Source organism: Fusarium poae, chromosome 1, assembly GCF_019609905.1.
Source record: "Fusarium poae strain DAOMC 252244 chromosome 1, whole genome shotgun sequence".
NCBI classification, from domain to species: Eukaryota; Fungi; Ascomycota; class Sordariomycetes; order Hypocreales; family Nectriaceae; genus Fusarium; species Fusarium poae.
The window spans coordinates 2594843-2616433 of NC_058399.1; the positions used below are offsets into that span (position 1 = coordinate 2594843).

General features: G+C 48.4%; 7 protein-coding genes across 7 annotated transcripts; 3 read left to right on the forward strand and 4 right to left on the reverse strand.

The window, feature by feature from the left end:
- Positions 1-1215: 1215 nt before the first annotated feature.
- FPOAC1_000855 (uncharacterized protein) lies at positions 1216-1644 on the reverse strand (the record flags this gene model as incomplete). The annotated part of the gene is made up of 2 exons (XM_044845464.1): positions 1216-1261; positions 1463-1644. 2 exons carry the CDS (start codon positions 1642-1644, stop codon positions 1216-1218), a joined length of 228 nt encoding a protein of 75 aa, XP_044711380.1.
- A 1248-nt stretch (positions 1645-2892) lies between these two features.
- On the forward strand, positions 2893-3917 carry FPOAC1_000856 (uncharacterized protein; the record flags this gene model as incomplete). The annotated part of the gene is made up of 2 exons (XM_044845465.1): positions 2893-3219; positions 3285-3917. The coding sequence occupies 2 exons, from the start codon at positions 2893-2895 to the stop codon at positions 3915-3917; spliced, it is 960 nt and encodes a 319-aa protein (XP_044711381.1).
- Positions 3918-4278: 361 nt separating this feature from the next.
- On the reverse strand, positions 4279-4863 carry FPOAC1_000857 (uncharacterized protein; the record flags this gene model as incomplete). The annotated part of the gene is made up of 1 exon (XM_044845466.1): positions 4279-4863. One exon carries the CDS (start codon positions 4861-4863, stop codon positions 4279-4281), a length of 585 nt encoding a protein of 194 aa, XP_044711382.1.
- A 1740-nt stretch (positions 4864-6603) lies between these two features.
- FPOAC1_000858 (uncharacterized protein) lies at positions 6604-9013 on the forward strand (the record flags this gene model as incomplete). The annotated part of the gene is made up of 8 exons (XM_044845467.1): positions 6604-6666; positions 6715-6785; positions 6859-7228; positions 7277-7358; positions 7406-7882; positions 7932-8244; positions 8294-8613; positions 8661-9013. 8 exons carry the CDS (start codon positions 6604-6606, stop codon positions 9011-9013), a joined length of 2049 nt encoding a protein of 682 aa, XP_044711383.1.
- Positions 9014-9685: 672 nt separating this feature from the next.
- FPOAC1_000859 (uncharacterized protein) lies at positions 9686-10567 on the reverse strand (the record flags this gene model as incomplete). Its single annotated transcript, XM_044845468.1, has 1 exon — positions 9686-10567. One exon carries the CDS (start codon positions 10565-10567, stop codon positions 9686-9688), a length of 882 nt encoding a protein of 293 aa, XP_044711384.1.
- Positions 10568-11622: 1055 nt separating this feature from the next.
- FPOAC1_000860 (uncharacterized protein) lies at positions 11623-12301 on the forward strand (the record flags this gene model as incomplete). Its single annotated transcript, XM_044845469.1, has 2 exons — positions 11623-11893; positions 11952-12301. 2 exons carry the CDS (start codon positions 11623-11625, stop codon positions 12299-12301), a joined length of 621 nt encoding a protein of 206 aa, XP_044711385.1.
- A 332-nt stretch (positions 12302-12633) lies between these two features.
- FPOAC1_000861 (uncharacterized protein) lies at positions 12634-17383 on the reverse strand (the record flags this gene model as incomplete). Its single annotated transcript, XM_044845470.1, has 3 exons — positions 12634-13120; positions 13186-13712; positions 14432-17383. 3 exons carry the CDS (start codon positions 17381-17383, stop codon positions 12634-12636), a joined length of 3966 nt encoding a protein of 1321 aa, XP_044711386.1.
- Positions 17384-21591: the final 4208 nt, after the last annotated feature.

The window sequence follows — 21591 nt, forward strand, 5'->3', positions numbered from 1 at the left end:
ATCTCTCTCACACCATAATTTTATTCCCACACTCAAGTAGGTTTCAGGCTCCCAACGAGTACACAATTACATCCCAGCAATATTCATGTCGACGTGTTATGTCTGAGGTTGGGGCTATTCGATGGGCTTGAAAGGGCGGATGGACACACCTGACAACAGAATATCACAAGGTTGGTTGCCGTAGAATAACAAATGGCATTCAACGCCATGTTGGTCCTCAACAGACCTCAATTACTTCTCCAGCCCTCATCCGTGCATTGCAGGGTCCCCCGACATACCTCGGGAGTAAGCAGTGGTAAACGAATTTCCACAATTCACATAATGCTTGTCTCTTGCCGCAGCGCAAATGAAAAAAATTGCATACCTACTCAAAGTTTAGAGGCGCTGGAGAGGCGCTCAAACCCCTCAGGGATCTTCAGCTGGTATCGGGAGCGGCGGAGCGTCCCTTTTAGTCCTGTTCTGAGACATGGGAAAAGTCGAGAATCGGATTTAGGACTTCAAAGAGGCATTATTCGTATGTGATCTAGTTAGCTATCCCTCTTCTGTAGAATGAGACAAATAATTAGTAAACAAGCCTTTTTCACGCACATGGTATTCAGGTCCGTTATTACAGGTCTCAGTTACGAGGCCATCCAATCCCGCTCTGATAGTCTAGCTGCTTTTCGGGGAGAACGTTCAACTATCGTGGATCTAGTGATTCTCAAATGCTTGAAGTTGCAGGTTGATATCGACTCGTGCTCAGGTGTCAACTACTAGTGCAGCGGGTCATCTCCCGCATCTGACAATAACGGTGGAGCTAGACCAGGTTATGGCTTGCGGGAAGAAGCTGAGGGACTTGATAGTTCAGTACGTACCTACATGCCAGTTAGGTTTAGATTGCCTATTGTTATGGATCTGTACCACATTAGATAAAGCCAATGGCCTGTCCCTGTTCCCGCTTCCCCGCTCTCTCGAGGACTCCCCTTGTAGCCTTGTAGGGTATCATCGTTTCCTGTCACCACCAAACTCTACGCCCTCAGCGGTTGGTTGCTGTAGCATATCCAATGCGTATTTACGCCACGAGTGCGCCATAAGCTTTTCGTAAGTAAAGGACCATTCATGTGAGATCCTGGTCAATCGCCAAGATGCAGTAACAAACCTTTATCTTGGAAGCCCGATCTTTCCGCATCTTTTTTGAATTATCCCCAATCTTTCCTCTTGAGACGGGTTGATTTACTAGAAACGTTCTCTAGGACAATATGTTCCGGTATAACCGTATATACTACGTAGTAAGTCAAGACTAGGTACCGGACGCAAGCCGTCCAACCAATAAGACACACTACTTCGATGGACCTTTACTGTGACGTCCGTCGTACAGCTGGCTCAAAGTTTATTCATAGACTATGGGTTTGAGCCCTCCAGCGTCATGATCAAATTACCTGTTATCTACAATGACATCTACATAAATCGAAGCTAACAAAACCTCTTCAAGGGGCGAACGTTGAAGGCTGGACTAGAGCTAAACAGAGCAACTCGAGGGACAAGACGTTGGGATACTCCTGCGCTCGCCACTGGACCATATACATAAACCCGTTGAGTCCAAAAGGTACTTCCCGTTGACAGGTTTGGGTTGGGACCTGCTAAGACCTGGAGTATCCCGGACATTGATTGACAGGCTCCTCATTCAATTTGGGTTTCTTCTTTGCATGCTTACTTGCGGGGATATCAAACCTACCCCAGCGATCAACAAGCTGACAGGATGGGCTGTCCAACAAGGCTTGATATCGCATGAAACCTTGCTTGTCCCCTCGTGGTTCGTCCTAGGGTTCGCTCTGTCTGTAGTCGCCCGAGACAGAGCTAACGTTTCCCAAGTCTCAGCGATATTACTCTGCATTCTTTGACCATCGCTGAGAGTCTCTGATTGCGCGGTCCCGACCCGATGGCCGAGCATCTGTTTAGACAACACTTGCATATTTCTTCGCACACACACACATTGAGAAGTCGTTTACGCTTTACCACAAGTGGTTGTAGCTTTACCGTCCTGGACTAGCCTAGTTTGTATGTCATTCATATGTCTCGCCCCAATCTTCATCATCACGAGCTGAAAACCGCTTGCATGGCAATAGTCGCATTCTTCTCAGATGCGCCCAGAGAGGCGTCGTGAGCTAAGAAAGCCAATGTGCCTCCTACTAGCCCTGGTACATGTAGATAGAAGGAGACCAGTCACATTGTCGTATCGTTGATAGGTGTGCTGTGCAACTCGTTGACCATCATCATGAAAGTCTTCCGATCTCCCTATCCTTGTGTTATGGACAACTCAAGTTGGGCAGACAGACATGACAAAAGGCCCTCATCCATATAAACCCAGTTCCTTGTCTGTGATATGCAATCCTGAATCATCACGAGACTCCCAGAGAAGTATCGTACCCGCGGCGTGACTTGCGAGTTACACGATGGACAGACCTGGGAGTATCAACCCCAGGGTTGATGTGACGAGCTCCGGAGCAACCCCCATTCATCTGCTCATTCCATCTTTACCGTAGCCGTCCCTTGTCAGACTCAGCCCGTGTCCCAATAGATGGTAGCTGCCATGAGGCTGTTGGTACCTTCGGGGACTAGCATGTCGACGCCACTCAGATTGGCCGTTTGAATCGAAAGGTGTGCTTCGATCAGGGTTGAGGGAATGGGGGACACCATCGACTGGTAAGTAGAGCTGTTGTTTCCCTTCTCTTCTGGATATAAAGTCCCCGAGGACGCCATCAAGAAACTATCTTTCCTTAGTCCCAGCAGCATCAATCTCCAGCATACATTCACATACTTCATCACCATAGCATCATCTACTCCTCCTATTTCTCGTCTCCCCCTTCCCCATTACGCACAAATATCAATCAGTCGCTTTGTAAATCAGTCACAATGGTTCAATTCGCCTCTCGGGCCAACTCGAGCATGACTGGCTTGCCAACGGAGCAAGCTGTTGCGGATCGCCGTGTAGGCAATCCCCAGCGCGACCGCATCAGAAACGCCATTGTCATCATCCTAGGAGAATTCTGCGGAACATTCATGTTCTTGCTGCTCTCTTTCATCGGTGCCCAGACTGCCCTCGTCACCAACAGTCCCTCGAATTCTGATACCCCGTTGTTGCCTTTCAGTTTGATGTACATTGCTGCCTCTTTCGGTACTGCTCTCGCTGTTAATGTCTGGATCTTTTATCGTGTCAGTGGTGGCATGTTTAACCCAGCTGTAAGTGAAACCCGGACCAGGTTGCTTTTTTGACCCAACCTGCATGCTTATTCTCTCTCCTTCAGGTGACTCTTGGTTTAGTTCTCGTCGGTGCTGTGACACCTATCCATGCGCTTCTTATTATCCCTACACAACTTGTCGCTGCCATAACCGCTGCTGGCATTACAGATGCACTCCTCCCCGGCCCGCTTCTTGTCACCAATGCTCTTGGCAACGGGACGAGCGTCGCTCAAGGTGTCTTTATCGAGATGTTCCTCACTGCCCAGCTCGTCCTGACAGTCTACTTCCTCGCTGTCGAGAAGCACCGTAGCACTCATCTTGCCCCCATCGGCATTGGTATTTCTGTCTTCATCGCCCACATCTGTGCGACCAACTGGACGGGCACGTCCATCAACCCTGCCCGATCCTTCGGTCCTTCTGTCGTCGCGGGCTTCCACGGTTACGACTGGATCTACTATGTCGGGCCCTTTATGGGTTCTCTCCTGGCTTTCGGCTGCTACAAGATTTTTAAGGTGCTCGAGTATCAGACTGCCAACCCGGGACAGGACGATGATGATCTCGAGAGATCCGGCCACCATCACTTCTTCCGCCACGGAAAGGAGCCCATGCCCCATACCCATACTGACACGATTGAGCCCAAGGACCACGGTGTTCCTCAGCGAAATGACAGCGTCATTGATGGTCAGATGCCCGTCTAGGTCGTTCCTCGCAATCGGGTCTGGATCAGACCATGTGCTCAGCACAAGCCGTGTCTGTATAACGGGAAGGAGCAGTGTAAGGATGCAAGGTGTCGTTACGTTCTCGTGACGGTACAGCGGGCATTCAGCACAAGGCTGGATCGATGTATTGAACCATTGGATACTACCTTGAATCAGTGTCTGTGACACGATAACGGGTGAACGGGGTTTCATTGGAAATATTGGTTGGATAATGGCATGTGGGGGATCTTGGAGAATACGAGGAAAGAATGGTATATGATTATGAAGTCGTTTATGCATAAGGTCTTGGAGTACCTACAGTTTCATCAAGGACTATAGTTTTCTTGAAAGTAATACCTGCTCAGAGATTATCCTGAAAGTCGTTCCACTCGTCCTCGTCGTCATTCTTGGTTGTCAAGTGGGTCGCTTCCTCCTCGGGACTCTTCAGGTTCCGTACCCGTCTGCACGCTCCGATGCCAGTAACAATAACCCAAATGGGTAGCGGGATATAAAGAAGGACGCCTCCTATGTAAACTGCATAACCAATGGGCTTGACGTAGATACAGAGAAAATCGATGGTCTTGGCCACGGGCCCATAAGCATACATGTCCATCATAGTCAAGAGGCCCCAGTACAAGACACATAGGAACCAGAGGATACTCAAGATGGGAAGAATCATAGCCCAGTCTCGCGTTTTATAGAAGAAGTTGTTGAATTTTCTGGTGTGGGGATCCATACGACTAAAACGAGAAGCCGTAGTGTAGAGAAGAAAAAGTTCCATTGATAGGGGGATAGGCAGAGTCAAGACTGTTGTCAGGATCGCGTAAAAGGGGTTCGGGATGCTGAGTTCATGATAGATGCAGAAAGTTGCTGTGAGGAAGCCCCATTGGTAGGACCATATTGCGAAGACTGCGGTCTTGAGAATGGAGGCTGCTTTGGACGACATGATGATAGGGATTGGCGAAGGTGAAAAGAAAAGGTGCAGGGAAACACGTCGATGCGCGCTTTGGGCTGGATCAGCGTTCGTTGACCCCGCTGCATTTCATGGATGATCCCTGTTGAAGATCATCCAAATTGGGACAGTAGTGAGTGGCGAAAAGGTTTCTGTAAGTTGAAACTCGAAACTCATAGTTTAGTAGATGGTTGCGTGAATATGTTTCTTACTCACATCCTCAGAATTGGCTATAGTTCAGTAGAAATCCGTATTCGATCATGAGTCTGGACTTCTAGGCGTCGCATTCTCGAATAAACATACAACCCTGTCTCGAGTCCTTGGCTCTCATGCTGTACAACTCAGAAACCAGGATACAGGATGTGAGTGTTTAACATAACCTATGCATGCATGTATGAACTTGTCCGATGTAAGTGAAATCAATGTCACATGCTATAAACGTTGTACGAGTAGAATATAGTATACTTGAGAATAATGAAAGAGCGTACTGCATATCCGGATATAGAACAGTCGTTGCTGAAGTTTAGGAGTAATTGTCCCGGATCAGTTTGAAATTCCTTGATGTAGCAGTCAATAACCATAAAAGCTTAGAAACACTTGCTCACGATGCAATTGCACAGCATCCACTGTGCCGGATATCGATGCTCTTGAACCGCCGCGAAAGTGGACAGAAACGGATCCGCTCGCCCGAAGTCAACTAATTCATAATTCTGCTCTGGATCAACGGGTTCGTGAAGTAGGGTTAGTAAAATGATTTCAATCGATCAGAATAAGTCGGTGAGTAATAGAAGGATACCAATAATTATCATTTATGCGTGTGTAGCTATATCAACTAAGATACAAGAAGATTCTTATCAGATGCCGATGCCGATTCCTCACCTCGGTACCGGGACGGGGGTTCAAGTTCCGGGGCTGACTCGCTTGGCAGGACAATTCAAGACGAAGAACTGTGGACGAGATTGCTATAATAGCGGTAAATGATTCATGCTTATGAGTAAAATAATACTCTGCAGAGCCACAAGTATTGTAGCCAAGCCATAATGATTGTAATTCGTCGTCATAACGGTGCATCGCAGGGATATTCAAGCCTGAATTACAGGGAATGCAGCGCCTAGGTAGGTAGGTCGTAGAGGTAGATGGCTGTGTATGTCTTGATCTCAATGGCAGGAACCATCTGCCATCCTGCAGAAAGACCACATGACCCACGTGATCATCTCTGGCTGTACTGCAATTGCTCTCCATCATCATTCTTGGCCTCTTCTCTTCAATATCCGGTTACTATCAATTGATGCACTGATTTTTATGCGTCAAGAGGATCGCTTACACAGACTCTAACAAACCCCACTGCGGCCTCCTGTCGTTTTTTTTTGCGCCGGCCTAACGCAACGTCGGTTCCGTGTACTGAGTGGCCTGGCCCAGCCTGGACTGGTTTGGGTTGTGGCCTGTCTCTTTAACTGCGCTGCACAGTTACAAAACGGGGAATTCTCGTTTACTCGGACTCTGGACTGTACCTTGCCTATTTTCTGACCCCTAAAAAGGCGACCTTGACTTTCATAATCTGTCCCTCGGTTCAATAATCCATCTTCAACTTCATCGTCGGACAGACCCGGCCAGAGTCAACCTTTTTAGGTGGGGTTTCCAATGTCTAACGCGGGGCTCATTGCCTAAAGCTCACGACTCTTAACCGATATTCGATCAAGAACCTACTTGACTCACCAGACGTTGTGGCACAACATGTCGTCCGTTAAAGCCACAAAGAAGAGCGCCTTCTCGTGTGAGCCGTGTCGTAGGCGCAAGGTCAATATACTTCTTGTCTCTGACCTACCAGTGCTGATACTTTCATAGGTCAAGTGCGGCGGCGAGCAACCCATCTGCAACCGTTGTGCTGCTAGGAGCGATGACTGTATTTACAAACTGTGGGACTGACCCCTTCGGCCCTTTGGTCGTATGCTCCTTTGTACTTTCTGAGCAATTGCTCACGTGTCATAGAAACCCGACTCTGTCTTATACACAACGGCTTGAGGAACGCATCAAAGAGCTCGAGGATCAGCTTGCTGCCATTAAATCCCCACCTTCAATTGCCGCTTCAAATCATTCTAGTCCGGGCGTCTGGAACGGCCACGACTTGAATCGCCATCCAGATGAACATGGCATGACGAGGAGCTTCATGGGTCTCAAGATCGACGACAAGGGTGGAATTACTTATCATGGACCTACTAGTCTTTTCAACCTACCCAGTGACCCTCACAAGCACAAGCCGGATTCAATATCCTCCATTGACTCAGATGCTCATAGACGAGAGCGCCTAGTTAACAATGCATGGCATCAGCGTGCGATGGAAAACTTGTCAGATATTCCAGTATGTCCGCCAATCTAGATTGGCCTGTCTCAAACTTACACCACGCAGGAACCATTTCAGTATCTCCTAAACGTCCATTGGTGTTGGATCCAGCCCTTGTTCAACTTCATTTACAGGCCAGCCTTCACTCGTATGACTCCAACGATAACCATTTGTAAGACTATCTAACATTGACAGGCGATATGCAATCGATGGGGCCTTACTATTCTCACACACTTCTCAATGCTATGCTTTCACATTCCATCCGCTGGGGCAAAAGTGACCCCTCGACAAAACAACTACTGGACCAATCTTATGATGGCGGTGCTGTTTTCGCAAAACATGCTAGAAGCATGCTTTTCGACGAACTAAACAGAGGCGTTTGCACCATCCCAACAGTCCAGACGTTGCTCCTTCTTAGCGCAGGAGAATGTGGCCACGGAAACACGACACAAGCTTGGATTTACAGCGGCATAGCTTTCCGCTTAATCGACCATCTAGGTATATGCGTTGATGGTCAGAGATATCCCGGATCCGTTCACTTGACCGATGAAGAGGTCGAGATCAGGCATCGATTGTACTGGAGCTGCTATTTCTGGGATAAGATCATAAGTCTCTACCTTGGCCGCTCGCCTTCGCTACAACACACGCTTGTATCACCGCCGCAAATCATTAGTAAGTTTGTGTTCTTTCTGTAAATGTCACTCTACTTACTTTTTTCCAGTGGATGACTCTGCCGAAAACGAGCTTTGGGTTCCCTTCGACTCTCCGAATGGTTCAGACTGGAAGTATCCTCCTGCAACAGCACATTCCACCTCTTGCTTTATGAGTGCATGTCGATTGTCTGTCATTTTCAACGAAATTCTCATTCACATGTACGATCCCCTATTGGAGAATACAGAGGCAGAGATGCAAGAGTGCCTTCAAACTCAGGACCCTGCCATGAAGCTATGGTGGGACCAACTTCCGCCTTATCTCAAGATTGAGCTCTCTGCCATGCCAGAGCTAGCACCTCCCTCTCATATTGTCACTATGAAGTAAGCACCCCCGATAATTGTCCCTTCAAGACGTCTAACCTTGTCGTAGCGCCTTATATCACACTTTCAGGATTCTCCTGTTCAGACCTATGCTCTCCTGGCAAGTGTATCCAGAGGACGAGGGCCCGCATCCCATGCAAAATCACCTCGTGGAATGTGTCACATCTGCAACAGCCATTATCGCCATCTTTGATCTCTTTTGCCGGACTTTTACTATCAACCACTGCGTTCTGTCACTCTCTTACAGTGTGTATATAGCGGCAACCATCTTTCTTCTGCAAGTTCAGGCTACTCCAGAAAACCAGCAGGCGGTTCGCAAACTCAACTTTTGCGTCCGAGCCTTGCAACAAGCCAAGACCGTCAATCCAGGTAAATAGTCCAACCGAATGTCTAATTCATACCTGACACACTTGCAGTAATTTCGAGCGCTCTAGATTTAATCACTAGGGAAATGATCAATCTTGGTCTCAACCCGGGCTTCAACACGCCACTACAACAACAGCCCATGCCGCAGCAAATGCCAGAAGTTTCCATGCCGACTGATATACCAATTACCGAGACTGTTTACCCATCTTCGTTTGAGATACCTACACAACAATCTCCCTATGAGCCCGAACAGCTGTTCCAGACACCGTGGGCTGACAACATGAACCCGGATGCGATGGCTGTTGACCGCGGGGTTTTCGAAGCACTGTCCACATTCGAGCCACTGAGTGTGAGAGTCGGTGCTATCTACGAATCGGGGAACAATCCTCAGAACTTCGGTTGAAAGGTCTCGTGAGGCTAAGCACGTCCAAATCTTACTGCTTTGGCCCTCCGATGATCCGGTATCGACATGCCCTGGAATAAGAAAACTGAAGATATTCGATGTTCCAGTCGATCAACTTGGTTGTGCCAAGCTCATTAGGCCCCAAACCGAGAATGGTTGTTCAGGCATAACAATCCCCCCTAGCCCCCATCGATAGCTGGAAAGTCGAGTTGGCCGAGAAAGGGCACATCAAAAGCTTCGGCGGGTCCTTAGCGACAGCTCTAAGATATTGAACCAATTGACCTCAAGAGCGCTATAAGTTAGAGTCGATATCTCTTGAGTTCTGGGCGACATATAGGAAGCCTTCCTATCAAGGGCCGCATAGTTGGATTTATCGTGTCCACGAGGAGCCGGCGATCCCTGACTTAACAGTTCAGGTCGATGCTATCTAGGTTTATCAAGGACCGATCTTACTCAAGGCAGATTTACAGAATATAATAGATTGGGGTCCACTGAATCTACTTGTAGGAAATGAGTGACTTTACTATGTGACAATAAAGTCGCATTTAGTATCACATTTAATCAATATATATAGGCATTCAACAAACCGCAGCCGACCATATCAAATCTCCTGTAACTCTTGTCGGTCAGGATGTCAACTTGTTTTTCAATCTCTCACGCTCTCCGTACAGATTATGCTCTTGGTGATCTTTTAACATCCCATAGATCTTCTGCGTTTCCTCTGAATAGCCTTTCTTTGAGATGCTCATCTTCACCACACCAACCAACTACTTTCTCCATCCATGGTTTGATATCAAGACCCTCAAATCGTGTATGAGGCCAATCAGTTGCGAAAACGACATGGGTGTTGCCTGCAATGCGAATTACTTCTTTGGCGAGGGGATCCAGATCGCTATAATCAGATAGAGCAGCTATGCGATAAGGGGCTGACAACTTGATATAGGTAAGACCATCCTTGAGCAGGCGAGCTAAAGATGGGAAGCCCGGCAAGTCGTACATATCGACACCCTGTTGGTCTTTCAGTGGCGGCTGTCCCAGATGGTCGATGCAGAACTTGATATTGAGTTTTGGGATGATAGACTCGAGAATTTCGATCATCTTCATGGGGACGTAAACTTGAACGACCCAACCTAATGGTCTTACAGCATCAGCATACGATGTTAACTGCTGCTCTAATTCGTCCGCGTCCATTTCTGCTCCAACTGACTGCAGGTTGAGTCTCACACCACGCACACCCAACTCATGCCACCTGCGAAGCTCATCGGTATCAAAGGCTTTAGGGTCGATTGCAACAACTCCCCTTCCACGCTCTGAACCAAGAGTCCGCAGACCATCAAGTAGACACGAGTTATTCAAGCCATAAATAGATGGCTGAACAAGAACGATATTTCGGAGACCCACGCTAGCCTCAAAGTCTAGGGCCTGCTCAAGAGAGTGTGAGGTTGGGCGGTACGTTGCTGAGGGGTCGAGAGCGTAGTTCTCAACATCAACAATATGCATATGCGAATCCCATGAGTCGGGCGGAATAAGCTGAGCGAGTTCTGAAGAGGCCATTGCGAGATTGTTGCGAGGGAACAAAGAAGGATGGGAAAGACTTGAAGATGGGAACGTAGTCAATATAGCCAGTCCAGTTACTGCTACTTTGCAGAAGTGAGACGTATTCGGCGTCGACCGAGGTCGGCCGAGTCGGCGGAGAAAGCCAGACATTGAGCTCCGCATTGTGCTGCAACGGTGAGTTTCCGAGATTTGAATCGGAGGATGTTAACAGTTGCAAAGTTTATTTTCTTTTCCTTGTTTTTCACTCAAACTTAAGTATTGTAACGTTATTGCTTTACGTGTATATCAGAATTTCCGAGGTTATCGTTCTTGTGAAGCGGCGATGTAACGAACAGGCCTTAATCCCGGTCCGCTGTCGGCTGTCGGGGGACCTCGGGACATAATGAAGGGACCGAGCGGCTGCAGAAAGAAACAGATGATGCGATACGCACATGAATCGGAAGCCAGTAAAATCAGTATGCGAATGGGTCCTGTCGAAGGTGAGATGTGCGTATGGATGCATGTCTCATAATAAGCGTATCGCAGCTTACACAATACGCTCAAATTACAACCAGACAATCCGCTTACACATTACGAGTATATACTCTTTTTTTTCTGACTCCATTCGTCAAACCAATGAGTAGGTCCTTTAATCAACAACTCAGCCTCAATTTTTTTGATTCCATTCATTCAAAATGTGCCTAACTAGATCCTACTAAGCCACGGGGATAAGAAAGCCTCTCTAAAAAGAAACCGCGGGGCAGAAGACCCTTGATTACCTACCGCCACCTTCCCAAAAGAGCAATATAGCTCTTCTAATCCAATCGTCATCTGCGACTTCCGTGACGCATTGTACATCCCCGCACCTTCCTTCCACCTTCCACCCCGTCAATCCCACAATTCCCCGTTCTCCGGACAAACGATTTGTCATTCATTAACCGCAGAAAAAGTTCAAATATCATTGCGGTTCCATTCCATCAAGACAGCTTCACTTCTTCGCTAAGCTTGTTCATTCACCAAACACACTGGCGAGCGATTGATAGATACAATTGACCCCGCGGTAATCGGCAAAAATGGCTTTCAACCTCCCTCCTTTCCTCGCGCGTCTCGCCCGCCCCTTCACGCAGTCCACTCGCCTTTCTATCGCTCCTGATCAATCCGCTGCATCAGTTATTCCTGAGGGCGCACAGCGCTGTACCGTGGCCGCAGGTTGCTTCTGGGGCACTGAGCACCTCTACCGTAGACACTTTGGCGAAAAGGGTCTCATCGACGCAAAGGTTGGCTACATCGGCGGTGATCTCGAGAACCCTAGCTACCGCGCCGTTTGTGGCGGCAAGACTGGCCGTACGGTTTTCCATTTCCCATGAGGACATTAAAAATTTGGTGACTAACATCGTAACAGACGCTGAAGCCGCGCAAATAATTTTCGACCCGACAAAGGTCACATACGCACAGCTCCTCGAATTCTTCTACAAGACGCACGACCCCACGACGCTCAACCAGCAGGGCCCCGATACCGGCCCTCAGTACCGCTCCGCTATCTACTTCCACGACCCCGAGCAGGAGAAGATTGCGCGCGAGGTGACGGAAAAGGCCAACAAGCAATGGTGGAAAGGCGGCATCGTGACTGAGATTGCGCCTGCTGGAAAGTGGTGGACTGCTGAGGAGTACCACCAGCTTTACCTACACAATAACCCCTCTGGTTATGAGTGCCCCAGTCACTTCATGAGACCATTCCCTCCTCTGGAATAAGCCACAATGGATCAAGTTGTTGGGTTTTGTTGCAAGGGGAGTCGCAAATGATATCATTGAAAGGAAGAAAAAAATACATGGAAAGCATCATGTAACGTTACGATTTACTTGTATATAAGAGTCATCGTGCAAGTTGTGGGGAGAATTTGATCAGTTTTTTTTTTGTATTTAGAGTCCTAACATTATGTATGGAAACTTATTTCGGTCCACTAGCCAAGTTGATCAATAATAGAAGAGAGGAGTTCATTAGCCTCTGACAAAACAATAATCCTTTTGCTTAAAAAATAATACAAGTTGCTTCTAAAGCTGGTTTATGCAAATACAAACATCGCTTACTTGCGGCGGTTCTGCTGCATCATGAGGATCTGGACCATGCGGATGAAGATGTTGAGGAAGTCTAGCTCAAGAGAGATACTCTCGTTGACAGGGTCACGGCGCATGACACCAGCCTGAGCGAGACGGGCGTGGTGCAGAACCTTCTGTACATCATAAAGCGTGAAACCACCGAAAACAGCGAGACCACCGTACAACCAGAGGTTCTCGGTGAAAGCAAGAGTTCGGACAGCAGTGGCAGGGATGATGAGAGGAGCAAGACCGGACGCAGCAACGATAGCGGCACCAGCAAGAAGAGGACCACCAATGTATAGGTACTTCTCCTGCTTAGCAGTGGCACCGACGATAGCAAGACCACCCATCATGGCAATGGTGTAGAGACCAGCACGGCCCAGAAGAACGGGAGGGACGAAGGCGAGAAGAGGGGCGACAAAGGCAGCCTGGGTGGCGTTGAAGGCAGTCCAGAGAGCGTACTTGGGGATATAGCTGCAAAGATGTTAGTAAAACCGACTCAATTTCGTCATCGATTATCTTTTTTTCGAATTACTTACTTGTCAGGGCTGATAGATCGAGTTCCAATCATGGTAGCAAAGCTGAGAGCAAGACCACCAATGCCAACAACCCAAGGGTTGGTAACCATAATTCGGTACACAAAGCCAGTCTGAACCATTTGTCGAGCCGTCAATCCAATGATACCAATTCCGAGACCAGTGTGCAAGAAGGTGTTGTTCAGGTATTCGCGCTCGTAGACAGGCATGCCACCATCCTCACGGGTCTCCCGGTTGAAGACAGCGTTAATGGCGACAAGGGTACCACCAAAGATGGCACCTCCGACCAAGAGTCGTCGGCTGGTAGACTGAGGGGCTGTTGCGACGCCAGTAGGGGGTCCTTGGTGGTAAGAGCGGCCGCCGGCGCGACTCGTTCGTTGGAAGGCATTGCGGGTGGCGGCTGATGTAATGCGCGAGGTGAAGAAGTTGGCTGTGGGTTTGGCCTGGACGTGGAAGCCTCGGGCGGATGCGGAGTTGCGGAAAGCAGTCTTTGAGAGCTCAGGAAGCCTCTGCGCAAAACGCGCAGGGCCCTGGCGGACAGTAAGGGTGAATGACATCGTCGTTCGTTCTGTCGGTGCAGTTGTCGATCGATAATGCAGGCGTTTACAAAGGAAAATGGTGAAGCGGGGACGGGGAACGCAGCGATATAAGTTCCTGGCCAAAGAAGCATGACGTTCGGTAATCCAGTGGAGCTCCTCCAAAATCCGACGTCACGTGGCTGCGGTGGAATATTGTGGAAAGAACCGGCGCCTCTCAGTGACTCAACTCTGTTGGTCAGCGCTCGGCCACTAAAGCTCTAAACTCCAAGGTCCGTCGGATTTACAGGAACAAAGTTGACGACACAATTAGCCCGGCATGATTCAAATTCTAGTCGCTTCTTACGTCAAATCATCTTGTTCAAATACCTAGGTATAGTACCATTAGGTAGGTAGGTAGGTAGTTAGGCTAGCTTAGCAGATTGGTAAGTTCTCCATCAGGGTATCAACCAAGTATCCTTTCAACATAATTCGCATTCGTCTCATCTCATGATGCATATCCTAGCCCGTCAATTCCCCTATGCAACATCGTGGCATGAAACTTGGATGTAATGACAAATGCTCCGTGACTCTGACGCCAATGCTGTAAGCAACATATATCCTATCACTGTGCACCGCCGACAAGCAACTATCATTTCCCAAACAAAGTTATCCAAGACGCCTTCCTTTCTTCATCTCAAGCTTCCACGCCCCTTTTCAATAACAAAACTTACGGGGCGCCTTGCTCTCTTGGACCTGTACCCAAATGCCGAGCGTGGCATAAAGTTTTGCGAAGTGAGCATAGCAACACTCATGGCTTTTGGCGCTGGTGCGTCGTCTTCACCCTCTCCCGATCCACAAGTTTCACCTGGCGTCAATTCTGCAGGGCGTTGGCCGACTCGAGCATCGAAACCCCAGTTCGCCACACCACCAGCTCTAATCCATGGCTCCAGGTTCCGGCATTGACTAACATCCACCCAATTGAGTCGTCCACAGCCGTTCAGAACATTCTCAACTCCTCGTCCTGTGACACGAACACAACCGCGCACACTCAGAGCTTCCAGGTCGTTCAAGTGAAGTGCCACGCTCTCTAGACTTCCATCACTGACTGCGCTTCCACAAAATGCCAGTCGTAGCTCTTTCAGTTTGGGTAGTCGGAGGGCAACAACCTCTGTTGCTGTGTCAGAGAGTGCACAACAGAACGATAGATCCAGGTGTGTAAGGTTTTTGGCCGAGTTCACCAAAGCAACAACGGCATTGTCCGATAGATATGTACAGTCTGCCAAGCACAGTCGAGAAAGCTTCTCGAACCGGAAAGGCGCCCACGATTGGAACCCGGCATCTGTAATCGATGTACAGCGTGTAAGGGATAACCACTCAATACGGTTCGAGGCGTGCGCCGCAAGGTGGGCCATGGAACGATCTGTAATATGCTTGCAGTAGGAGAGGTTGAGGCGTCTCAGCTTCGGACATCCTACCACCGTTCCGGGTGGAAGGACGTTTTGCGGTGCATGCTTCTGTTGCTGTTGCTGCTGTTGCTGCTGCTTGGTTCGTGAACGAGCTGTGGAGCTGGAGATAACAACGGATTTGGAGGGCGGAGGATCAGGTACGACCCAACCAACAACACGACCCAACAAGTTATCGCCGACTTTACGGCAGTTACTCCAATCCACCTCCTCTAAACCCTTGGCATTCTCACTCATCTCCAGAATTTGATTGGCTGAGACGTCCCAAACAGACTTCATCTTCCAGGTCTTGACGTTCTTGCCGCAGCTACGCCACAAAGCGCCGAATCCTTCATCGGTTACATGAAAGCAGTTGCTCAGGTCAATGGATAAAGCACGAGTGCCAATAAAAGGAGCTAGCACTTTAATCAGAACTTCATCGGTGATTCTGCGATTGTAAATCGAGAGGTCAACGTCTTGACAGACTCTGGGTGATGTCGTTAGAAGTTTGCGCCAATGCGTGCTAACCAAGCGCAGCTGAAAGAGTTCTCCAATATCCACGTGCTTAAAGATGTATATCAAGATCTCGTCCGACAACACCGGTTTGCTCATGGTGATGGGCCTCGTGGGCAGCGTAGTTCGAACTCGTTTGGCCGGAACGTCATCGTCGTCGGATGGCGTCTCCGAGAATGCAAATTTGATGGGCGTCACCTCTGACAAACGAGATCTTACGCCATTTGTATTAGTAGCGGAACTATCTGTGGGAGGTATCGGGGGAGCCAAAGAATGGCGCCTTCGGTTTCTGATGTTCTCCATGTTGACGCTCAGGAACGGGTCGGGATCTTTGGGCGCTACATTGACAGTGTCCTCTTTAGAAGGAGATCCTGGTTTAGACGGAGTAGTGAATGTAAGGTTGGGGAGTGATGCTCTCATCGATGCCGTAGGAGTCGTTGGGTCGGATTTGTTGGCCTTTTCCCTGCCATCGACATCGATCATGTCAACATCGTCGCTCTGCTTAATGTAACGTGATCGCGCAGTCTCTTTGACCTGTGTCAAGATATCTGAAGGGCAGCGCCTCCAAAACTCGTCGAGGACGTCTCCCGTGATCATGATACACTCGACAGAGGTGATGGACCGTACAGTAGCTGTTCGGCCACGGGACAAACCTAAACTTGCCACTTCTCCAAAGTATTGGCCTGCCTTCAACCGCGGCCGTTTCGGAATAGCCAAAGCCTTATTTTGAACGTTGCTATCGTAAACCGGTTCGTCGTGTATCACCTCAGCTTCTCCACGGACGATGAAAAATATTTCGTTACCTGGTAAGCCTTGACGGACAATGTCTGTGAAGGGGGTATACGATTTGGGTTGGACACTGAGTCCCAGAAAGTGCAGTATATCTGCGGGAAGGGTGGAGAAAAGTGGAAGCTCTTTGAGTGTGGTTCGAATGTTGATTTGACCACTCCCAATAGCACTACCAGCAGTTGGGTCTTCCATGATACCTGGGCTTGGCGATTTCCTCTTCTTGTTGTTAACCACAGTACCATCTTTGATGACACCGCTTTCCCCGGTAGAGACTTCACCAGGTACCGCCTCTCGAGCAGTAAAATCTCCATGAGGGGGTGACTTGGTCAGCCTTCCACCCTCTTGTCGTTTTTTCTTGAGAAGATTTAGGCGCTCTTGTGCCTCTTCTCGAATTGCCTTTTCCATGTCTGGAAATCTGGGTATCACGGCATGCAGATCCTCTTTCTTTAAAACCAGCAGAAGGCATTTCGTGCGTGCAACAATGGTGGCCGTACGTGGCATGCTCATCAAAACACCAATTTCACCAAAGAATGATCCAGGGTTGAGCTCAGCATAGACCGCCTCTCCGTCTCGCGAAGTCACAGCAACAACACCTCGCACCAGCCAGTACATTGCCTTGGCCTCGTCTCCTTCGGTCACTATATGGTCGTTGGGACTCTGAATTTGAGGCTTCAGGTGGTTTCCGATAGCAACTAGAAACTCCTCAGGGGCAGACATGAAAAGAGGGAAGGATCTAATGCGGTCGACCAAGTCCAGTGGCATATCTCGAATAAGTGATGCTGTGAGCGGCGAAGGCCGCACTGGCCGCGTGGGATTCGTCTCGACATTGAAAGATCGAATTAACGAGATAGAGTCAGACGATGCTGCTGCTGCCGCGTTGTTCTGGTGATGAGCCAGCGCCCTATAGGGCGATCCGGAGCTTGAACGACCCCGCCTCATTGTTCTGGGCTTGACAAAGAGCAATGTAGCTAGGAGTCAGCGCAATTGCAGCGACGAGGACAGTTACCCTCCCTCCAGCAAGCTCTCGAGCCGCTGCAGCAGCAGCTGAGAATGGGATTATTGTCGTTCGTTTATAATCGGTGTGTACGGTTGGAAATTTATGAGGCGCAAGTATCGACTGGAGCCTTGAAGATCGAGCAAGACACGGTCATGCTCTGGTGTGAAGACTCGACGTTGACTGATGGTGACCGCTGATGTGAACAGAGTAATCAAGATTGTACAATCGTTTTATCGGCTCACGATACGAGATTGGCGCACAAGAGGTTCGTATGCCCGTCCAGAATCGATGTGTAAGGTCTGCGATAAGCGGAAGATAGAAATTCTATAGTCACAGGCTCAATGGCAAGCTGACAAGTCACACAGGGTTCCAAGACGGCGGTTTGGAAGCTTCCGTAACACGAGGACAAGGAGCAAGCTGTTGCAGGTGCGAGTGTAAAATTTGAGCGTCAAAGGTGATGGTGTAGATGTGCCGGAGTGGGCTTTGAAGGCTGTGAGCGATGACGGCAACGCGGACAAAGACTGGAATCTGATGTAGAGACTTACCAAAGCTTGAACGGGAGCCAAGAAACAAAGCTTGTCTGGTAGCCTCTAGCAGAGTGTTGCAAAGTAGAAAGCAAGTGGGGAGCTGTCAAGAAGCAACAGGGAAGGTTTTACGAGGGTGGCAATTGGCATAATACTCAGCTCGAAAAGGAAATCAGTTGAGGGAGGTCAAGAACCATGAAGATAGTCCGCATGGGAAAAGATGGATTCCAGTCCCCAAGGAGAGCCCAAGCAGTGTAGTCTGGCCGCCACAAGAATAACGCCCACCCACAACACAGAGGGCCCCTCAGCATTGGATCTCTTACGGTCTCACACGCCCACCGCCCACTCACACGCTTAAGGCGAGCTCTGTGTGGGGTATCGATTCTAGCTGGATGGACGGGCAGTGCCGTCACACACGGTGAAGAGCGTGTGAGAAACGAGCAGGGCAGCAAGGGTGCAGCGACACGTTGAGTGGAGTATTTGAGCAAGCCAGACAGCAAGCACCGGCAATGCAAGCAATTGGGCTGCCTGGTAAAAGAGCCAACTGACTGCCGATATACATCAAAATTGAGTTCAGATATCCGTGTTAATGATGCGATTGCGGATGAGCAAAATGAGACGCCCGCGTGGTGGTGCCGGTACCTTGGCACATGCGCATGTAGCTTAGATGGATTCAGTACCTAGGTTTAGTGGCGTCCTGGCACGAGAAAGTGAAACCGAACTGCTACTGGCGGCCAGGTCAGTGCGTGCTTGTATCGACGCTTTGGCGCTTCGGCGGATGCTTCGATAAAGCTTCAGTGGGATGGAAGTGCTGCTCGTCATGGAATCATTGTTGTTTAACCCTTTCAAGGACCCCAGCAAAGTCCTTCTCATCCTCGCTAGCGGACGGCACCAAGCGCAGATGACCGAGCGCGCACAGGGCGCTTGATGGTTCTTTACGTTGGTTTCCTGGCAGGGGTAAACAATCTGACCTAGAGGGCCTGATGGGTGTTACGGAAGCGACCCGATAGCTTCTATGCACCGTCCGTCATACATGCAAATGCTCCAACTGGAAGAAGGATTGTTGGCGAAAAGGGCCATGCAATTAGAAATTTGACTTCACTTGTCAGTGGCTGACGGTGAGCCGTGTTTCTTTAGGGTTAGTAGCGGTCGTCGTCTGCCGTCATCATTTTCCCCTCTGCTACGTCGATCCTGATCTTCGGATCCGTGCAGCCAGCCTCCAACCTACCGGGAAAGGGGCCATCGGTCAAAAGACCTCCTTTGTTATTTGTCGTTGTATATCCGCTCTGGGTGTGATTTATCCCGGGCAAGCTGCAAGGAAACATGGCCGTTGAAGAGCCGTCAAAGAGTTTCGATATCCGTTGTGGCACCGTTTGGTCTTTGTCCTATGAAAGACAGGTAACATGGTTTTTTGCTTCCATGCATTTTGCATTTGTGGAATTACCGCGTACCGCGCTGCAGTTGGCTAGTGGTAGATGTGGCTGGGAGCAAGTGTATCGGCGGATAGATTAAAAGCATTGTTCGCGTTTATGCCAATGCTAATAATGTACCAGATGAGGCATGTTGTCGCAGAGATCCTGGTCTTGAACGCATTAGATAAATGAAATGCTAGGTGGAATTCTTTTTTGGTGAAACGTTTCGTCATGTTGTTTCATCTGGGCGGGTAATCAGAGACATGCACCTTCCTTGAGAAATCACCGACGACCTGGGTTGCGAGCAAGGTAGGTACAGCCTGTGCGATGAGGAAGTACATGTCTCTATGTTTACCAAGACAAGTGCAGTATAGAATATGCAGGTGCTTCTCAAAAAAGCACTGCGGCCCTGCCAGCCCTGACAACTTTGCGTCAATTTTCCTATAATAGCTGTCATAATGGCGCAAACAGCCAGTATTAGCAATGTTTCCTTTTTTTCCAAGTGAGACAGGATGACCAGTCATTAAGCTACCCTCCCCTACCTCTAGGCTCTAGCTCACCAATTTTGGTTTTTCTAGAAGGTCGCACTGAGCAAGGGCCAGCGGTCAAGCAACGCCATGACCACCTAGCCCTGGTCATGGAAACTCGCTAGAAGAATGTACGCACTCCAATCCATGGAATTGCTTCCCAAAACGGCTTGTTGTTGTTCTTGTCATTCCTAGCAATTTTGTATGCTCTCTAGGTCAACACAAACCAATGCTAAAGTTCCAAATAAGCCTCTGTCCAGCGTTTACCACTCTAAAATTGACTAATCACATTGATGATTCCATATTACCTGATATTACAGGTAATCATAGCCATTCAATAGCATGCCCAGCGTTCACGAATCGTACCTTGCATGTATAGTTTCCATAGCGGTCCATCTTCAGCCAACCGTTGGGTCGCCATACCGCGTCCTGCCTGCTTGGAATTGACATGGCATTTGCGGTGTGCTTTTGAAGAAATTGGTCAGCACCTCGTGAAGCCGTAACAGATGGATACCCAAAATAATTGCGTTAGCTGAGGGTATTACTGACTCGAGCACTTTGTTCTAACGCACGCCATCACAGAAAGATGTAGTCTTCCAGACTAATCTTATTCCTAACAGCTCAGACAGTTATCTGCTTTGGTCAATTATTCAAAGCCAAAATATGTTTAACAACTGGGAGGGGCAGTGCTGGTAAGTTGAATGGAACAGACAAGCAGACAGGCGGGTCAGATAGGACAGACATATTTTTCTGCTGGAAAACTCAAGTTAACATGATCCTTTGTTATTTTATTCCCATTTTATGACCCGATTGTAGCTACTACTTTTGTCACATTATCAAGTAATATTGTGGCTTGTGGCCTTGCTGGGCTGTATTTACTGTTCTTCCTACCCTTCCTTCTGTGGTAATACTACAGCGATCACGGGGTTTTTAACAAGAATCAATCGCGTAGTACGAGACATATTTACATTGCATTAACTCGAGTTCGACCATTGATTTCGGCGAAGAACCTTAGTGTGTTTGGCCATATCTTACCTACCAGCCTACCTGGCAAGAGGGCAACCTGAGTTCAAAAGAATAACTGCGAATAAACCATTTTATAGTGTTGTTGTTCCCATATCATGTGATACTATGCTTGCTTCCTAAATATTCAATATTGATTGTTATCATTAATTTGTAACTGCTATTAATATAGCATTTTGTTTAGTGAGCCTTTGAAAGAAGCATGAAGGCCAGCCTTACTCTTAGAAGTAATGAGTGAATTGAGAAGGATTGGAACTCGATAAGAAGTTAAAAATAGAATCAAGCGTTAGTGTTTGAATATCGTGTTATCCATTCGACCGCCTCTAGAACGGCTATAAGGAACTTGCATTATTTTGCAACAAGGCAAGCACTTATACGACACTGAAATTTCGACGCAACAACGACACATTATTGCTCTTATATTAAATGTTTCTCCAAAATCGCCTGTTTCTTACACGTTTAACAAATCACGTTACTAACTTTATAGAAAAGTCATTAGGATGCTAGAACATGTATTACAGACATCTTTGATTGACAGAAATACCCATACTTGCACGAACGATTCATATACCAACATCACGACATAAGGCTGGAGCGGAGTGTTTTTCGAGTTTCGATGGAAAAATTGTCTGAAAGCAATGGTTAAATCTGAAGTATCGTCACA